This window comes from Acyrthosiphon pisum, chromosome A1 (assembly GCF_005508785.2).
Source record: "Acyrthosiphon pisum isolate AL4f chromosome A1, pea_aphid_22Mar2018_4r6ur, whole genome shotgun sequence".
Classification (NCBI taxonomy): Eukaryota; Metazoa; Arthropoda; class Insecta; order Hemiptera; family Aphididae; genus Acyrthosiphon; species Acyrthosiphon pisum.
Genome location: NC_042494.1, coordinates 81,721,649 through 81,729,085, shown reverse-complemented (window position 1 = coordinate 81,729,085; position 7,437 = coordinate 81,721,649). Strand labels below are relative to the sequence as shown.

The window sequence follows — 7,437 nt, the reverse complement described above, 5'->3', positions numbered from 1 at the left end:
TATAAGACAATTAAGTATTATTATTTCAATGTTATTAATAAAATGCTACAAAAGAAAAAAATTGAACAAGGAAGAGGTTTGCATCAACAGAAAGATAGTCTAGTGATGAATGTACTACATATTATCTTTAAAGTTTAAACTGTTCTAATTTTAATCTAACTTCTAGGTTCCTTATAGCTTGTAATTTGTAGAATCAAATTAAAAAAATCACTCCTATTAAAACATTTCTCTTATTTGTATCACACATTCAAATATCTTATCAAGTAATTAAGTATAATAAAACCATTCAATTATAATTTCAAGTCTGCTTGGAAATCCGTTTTTAAAAATGTAAAAACCGGTTTACAAAATCGAAATTACATTTTTAATACCGGTATTGAAAAATTAAAACCAAAACCGAAAAATTTAGAAACCGGTATTCAAAACCGAAACCGAAAATTTTAGAAACCGATATTGAAAACCGAAACCGAAACCGAAACATTTAGAAACCGGTATTCAAAACCGAAACCGAAATTTCTCAATACCGGTATTGCTAAGTTAAAACCGAAATCATAAAATTTAGAAACCGGTATTCAAAACCGAAACCGAAATTATTTCAATCGGTTTCAAGCCCTGGTTAAAACATATTTTTTACTAAAATGCCTAAAATAAAAAAAACAAATAATCATCGTTTAAAATACTATATAATTAAACTAGGAAAGACATTTACCCACCATCAATTTAAGAGAAAGTATACGTAAGTACGTTATTAAATTCCGTTTTGCAGTTCCCTGGTTTACTTTAGCTCATATAGTTGTTAAATCAAATTCAATAAAAAAAATATTTTATTATCTTTATAATTTATGCTTAAGAAAAACAAATTAATGTTGAATTAAAACAAATGTATAGCTTTACTATCTTATTACCTAATTTTATAAATTGAATATTACTAGGTATACCAACGCATCGTTATGCTAGAGAAACACCGGATTGGACATCTAGAATCAAAGAATATTTCAACAAGATTCCAGGCTACGGGTCATCTGAATCACAGACGACACCGTCGCCAACATCCCAGCCAGAATCATCATCGTATCAGCCAGGTACCGCTTCAGCATCTGAGCTACATCCTTTAATCGCTACTAAAGAAGGATCGTCCAATGTCCCATCATTCGGAAGTTACGTACCAAATATGCCAAATATGCCAAGCATGCCAAATATGCAAAGTTATTACCCGAGCCAAATGCCTCAATCAATGAACCCTAGTAATTACATGAACTCAATACCAGGCTCCTCTAATGCTGCGGGCTCTACCGGAGCTGGATCTGCACCAGAAGCTTCAATAGCCGCTAAAGAAGGATCGTCCAATGTCCCATCATTCGGAAGTTACGTGCCAAATATGCCAAATATTCCAAATATGCCAAATATGCAAAGTTATTACCCGAGCCAAATGCCTCAATCAATGAACCCTAGTAATTACATGAACTCAATACCAGGCTCCTCTAATGCTGCGGGCACTACCGGAGCTGGATCTGCACCAGAAGCTTCAATAGCCACTAAAGAAGGATCGTCCAATGTCCCATCATTCGGAAGTTACGTACCAAATATGCCAAATATGCCGAGCATGCCAAATATGCAAAGTTATTACCCGAGCCAAATGCCTCAATCAATGAACCCTAGTAATTACATGAACTCAATACCAGGCTCCTCTAATGCTGCGGGCTCTACCGGAGCTGGATCTGCACCAGAAGCTTCAATAGCCGCTAAAGAAGGATCGTCCAATGTCCCATCATTCGGAAGTTACGTACCAAATATGCCAAATATGCCGAGCATGCCAAATATGCAAAGTTATTACCCGAGCCAAATGCCTCAATCAATGAACCCTAGTAATTACATGAACTCAATACCAGGCTCCTCTAATGCTGCGGGCTCTACCGGAGCTGGATCTGCACCAGAAGCTTCAATAGCCGCTAAAGAAGGATCGTCCAATGTCCCATCATTCGGAAGTTACGTGCCAAATATGCCAAATATTCCAAATATGCCAAATATGCAAAGTTATTACCCGAGCCAAATGCCTCAATCAATGAACCCTAGTAATTACATGAACTCAATACCAGGCTCATCCAATGCTGCGGGCACTACCGGAGCTGGATCTGCACCAGGCTCGCCATAGGTTTAAGAACTCAATTAATTTACCTCAACAAATGTAACGACGCGTAATACATACATATTAAACTAATGTTTATATTCTCTAATTTTGTTAAAAAAAAATAAAGATGTCTCAATTTATTGATTTTTTCTGTATATCATTTATAATATTTTTGATATAATGTAAATTTTGAAAATAAATCAAATTTTATAGTTAAAATTCTACTATAATAATATTATATTAATAATTAATAATTGTATTTAATTAAAATAATATACTGTGTTGTATCGAAATTGGAACATAAAACACACCACCTACCCGCCTGCCATGTCGTGTTTAGTTCATAGTATCATACATATGAACTAAGATATAGTTCTAAATCTTAGTTCATCGCATAACTGGTTTTTATACAAACAATATAGATAATAAATGTCAAATAGTAAATACCACATTCATAACTTACCAACTACATAGTACGCAATCTACATATTTCAATTATGCATTACAAGCATCATACGTACAAAACAAAAAAAAATATTTAAATTTTTTCCAATTGAATATAAATTTCAAGAAAAATTGAGTTCGACAGTATTTTTTACAATATTTTTATTAAAATGATATCAAAGTATAATTTTATTTTAAAGTTGTTACAATGTCGCTGTTGTTATTGCTGCTGTTAGGACTCGAATCTACAGAGTGGCTGTGTCAATCAATACTTTGGCCATTGTTTCAGTCACCATTCACCAGATCTTGTAGCTCCTCGAAAATTTTCTTGAAATAAAGGATCCATTTTAAATTAATTGTTATTACGTTTGACTGTGTAGACACTGAATACCAACAGTATAATGTAAACCCCAACGACATTCCGTATCGTCATGATTAATTATTAATAATTTACAATACTAAAAATTATAGCTTATAAAGGAATTATTAATTTCCGCGTTAGATTGTTAATTAGTTTCTTAAAAATTAGAAGGTTTATCCATATCGATATAAGAAGTGTGCAACGTTATGATAACGTAATTTGGAGAAAAAAAGTATTGAATTGTAAAATTACAAATGAATGAGACAAAATGAGTTATTTTTGATGTTTTTTAGCAATTGTGTGATTAAGATTTTCTGGATGTGCAACTCTGTAAATCATTCATTGCATACAATTTATATAGTGTACATATAATAAACAAATTGAAAAAATGAATTTTGTCAACTACATTTTTGGATATTTGACAAACAAACAAACAATATTTGTTTATTACCATTATGAGGAACAGAAATATTAAGTATTTCGTGCAAATGTATTGCATTTTTATTAACAAGCCGCTAACAAAATAAATATTTTAACAAGCATTTTGTATAATACTAATATATGTATACTTCAAGTACACTACAAACAGTGTTGAGTTCAGATAGCAAAAATAACATCTAGATAAATATTAGATTTCTAGCTAAATTAATATCTAGATTACTATGAAGATAGAATATTCAATTTTTATCTAGATAAATATGTAGATAAAACTTTTTTATCTAGATGTTTAAATTATAATAGTTGATTTATATTAATACTTGACACGCTATTGGATTCTTGGTTTAGTAATTTATTAAGGGAAGCAAATCAGGAAAGCTTATTTTGTATCAAAAATATATTAATGAATAAATATAAGTATAAAATATAATATATACTGAGCATACAGACATACAGTACTTACCAATTTCAATGTATGACAAATACATCTAACCCAAAATCATGGTTGAATTAGGTACTAATTAGAAATTACTACTTTACATATATTTTCTGGTTTAAAAAAACTGGTTTAGACTTTTTATATTATATTCAAACTATTGGTGTCGGGTAGGTACACGGTGTTATAACTTGTATAAACTTGGAATAAACCGTATTCTGGTATCCGTATTGATAATTTATATACGATCGTAACAGACAGACAGGTGCCTTACTGCTATTGTTATTATTAATATGCTATCGAGCATTAAATTATTGATATCCAAAAATTTTGGTAACAGTTTAGAATACAATATTATTGTGATTTGCCAGAAAATAGCACGAAAATGTTATTATTATTTTGAACTCATATAGATAGTATTGTGATCATATTATAATGTTTCATATAAAATGACTAAATGAGTAAACTGTTATTGAAAAAAACACGTCCATTATACAACGAGATTTATCTAGATATTTATGTAGATTTCCGTAATTTAAATTTTAGATACCAATTAGATACTAATTTTTTTATTCATCTAGATAAGATAAATGTACTTAATTTGAATCTAGATAAATTTATCTATATATCACTCATCACTGACTACAAAGTACAAGTATACTACAAGTACTGTTACACACCACAAGCTTTAATCATTTTATCTTTTTCATTGCTTTTTACAAGTTTGCAATAACCATTATACAACGCTACTACAGGTATCGTAGATGGTAACACTTTTGAAAAAGGTATAGATCCAAATCTTAGATAATCGCATTCATAAACTTGTTTATAATACCGATATCGAGCGTAATCACACGTGTCGGGATAATCGTTTTTATAAGTCGTATATTCGCCACCAGTTACATAGTGTGTGGTTTTTTTTTCGGTACAATATTTAAAATCGTCAAGAATATTTTGTTTGTGTGCTTTAATTTGTGTACAATTTTCTATAATTTTTAGCATGCTGTTCACCCAAACACCCGCCGTCGCAATTGCATCCAAATAAGTTGCAAGATCCGATGCCACAATAATGATATTTGATCAGACTACCATCGCCACATATATCCACTTTGTCTGCTACTCGCGCATTATTCATGGCTAATTTAGAAAATGCGTTATCCCCCAAACTTTCAACACCTCTTATATCCAAACGAGTAAAACATTTAGAAGTGACTTGAACGCATACAATATGCATGTTTTGAGAATCGAAAAATGTGTGCGTGTTTATGAAAAATCAATCAATGCTGAATACGTACCTATGTGAACACAGTTTGAATATATAATGTAAGCTATGTGATTTTTATATAGCATTAGTGGTGTACATTTTCATGATAATTTATCATATTAATTTTTTTTCAAATAAATCTTTTGATATTATATAAGTATAGTATATATTTTAACCATCATAATAAATTATATAAAACTTTGTATCTACTTTTATTATCATTTACCCATTTTAATATTATATCTGTATTATTCTATTTAACATAATAATATTATTTTATGATAACTATATTATAGTAAAAAACACACAAAAAAAAATCATTAAACATAATATTATATAGGTGCCTATATCAATATAATTATTATAATAATATTTATCTAGGTAATAAATGTGCATTTTTATCTTTTATTAAAAATGTTGTATTTTTATATCAGTATAAATGTTGAGTGTATATTCATTTCGCTACAATTATTGATTTTTCAATTTTTTTTGTAATTTATTGTTCGAGTAATTCACAAAAATTTACCCAAAGTACATGTTATTATTAATTACATTGTATCTATTTTTAACACAAGACTACAAGCTTAATTCATATTCAAATAATAAACATTTAATTTATAAGAAATTAAAAAAAATATTAATGTTAAGATTATTATATTATAGTTTTAGATTCCGAGCGGAGCAATTAATGTATTGATTTTACAATGATGTGTTTTTTTTAATTTTTTTTTTTTCGTGTGTGTAAACGATAAGTAGTCGAAATAATTTTAACATCAGTATCTTGTTCGATGGGAAAGTGAATAACTGGTACATTAAGGAGGTCAAAATCCCATTAGTGTTCGAAAGCCACTGAGAAAAACAAAACAAAAATTAAGGAAAAACGGTAATTTTTCGCTAAATTAGTTTTCGACAAATTTGATTTTGGTTTTTGGTTTAACTCTAAAACAAATGACAGTAGATAATTGAAATATTTACTGGTTGTTTATATTAGCATTTTCTATACCTACACCATAAAATTTGTTTTGAACTGTTGACGGATATTTTTAATTTTTAGATTCTGAGTGGAGCGAATTTAATAATTAATTTGTAGTTAAAAATGTATAAAATGTTCAAATTGTATAGCTAAGAATTGAAATTGACATCTCATGCACTAACTTCGCAAAACCGGGCATTAAGCGTCACGGTAGTGTCTCAGAGTAGTCTCTGAGTCATAATTATTAACTTCGCATGTCTCAATGTAACTAATATATAATATATATATATAATATAATATAATATAATAGGTATGTATAATGCAGGCCCGTGCGCAGATTTTAGAATGGGGGGGGGGGGGGTTTAAAAAAAAATGTATAACATAGATACATCAATAATCAGCAAATAGTATTATAACATATTTATATTTATTATTAATTTTGTAAATACCTATGGGCTATGTTAAATGAGTTTTTTAACAATACCTACTATAAAATACAAATCAAATATTTAGGTTTATTTACATATAATCCTATGTCATGTTGCTGCACAATCTCTGGAAGTGACACTGATAAATTTGTTTCTGGAGATGCATTTTTTGCTGGTTCAGTTGGTTGTGACTGGTTAATAAAACTATTTTCCTGTAAATAAAATGTAAAAAATAATCAGATTAATTGAATAATAAAATTGTGTTTATAGATTTAAATAATGCATTTAATAAAATTTATTATATAAAATATTTCAACAACAATTAACAATAGATTTCAAATCACGAACGGTATGACTATATTATGTTCTATAGCACAAGCGAAAAATAAACATACCTCTATGGCTCTATACTATAATAGTAGTCCAATTTAATTTTTAAAAATGATTTGAATTATTAGTATCGAATTAATAGTAATTATAATTAATTTTAATGTACTTACTATCTCATCATTTTCTAGCCGTGGTTTTTTGAAAAACTTTCGAATATCCATTTTGATGTTATTTCTAACAGCGTGTTTGTTTATTTGTTTGTTTGTATAACAGTATAGCTAACGTCTCACTGTGAGCTAACATTCGTTGTGTATGAACTATGATTATAAACAACTTTTAAAATACCCGAAATCCGTTATCGTGTAATATCTTGTTCTACTAATTGCGGTCGAATAAAATATTATTGTGCGACGTGTATGCTCTATACAGTATACTTATATCCATACATTTATTGTCATTATATTTTATCGATAACGGCAACGATTACGAATGTCGATAAACAGCAAACGTGAAGACAACACTATATTATATTATTATAGTATTGTACTATTATGTTATGCATTATTATTTATTACAAATAATATAATACTATAATAATAATTGAAGGGTGCAAATGCAATACGTGGTATTGCCAA

General features: G+C 29.0%; 1 protein-coding gene across 2 annotated transcripts in view; it reads left to right on the top strand.

Annotated features, from left to right (window-relative positions):
• Positions 1–2,417, top strand: part of LOC100166927 (sporozoite surface protein 2) — a 4,332-nt gene extending 1,915 nt beyond the window's left edge. The window contains exons 2-3 of one of the 2 annotated variants that reach the window (XM_016803467.2): positions 933–1,889; positions 2,097–2,272. In XM_016803467.2, the coding sequence (XP_016658956.1) occupies positions 933–1,889; positions 2,097–2,152 (1,013 nt within the window). In that variant the 3' untranslated portion in view covers positions 2,153–2,272. Of the gene's footprint in view, positions 1–932 lie in introns of both variants that reach the window. The other variant, XM_001945778.5, reaches the window with a different exon arrangement.
• The last annotated feature ends 5,020 nt before the right edge of the window (positions 2,418–7,437 follow it).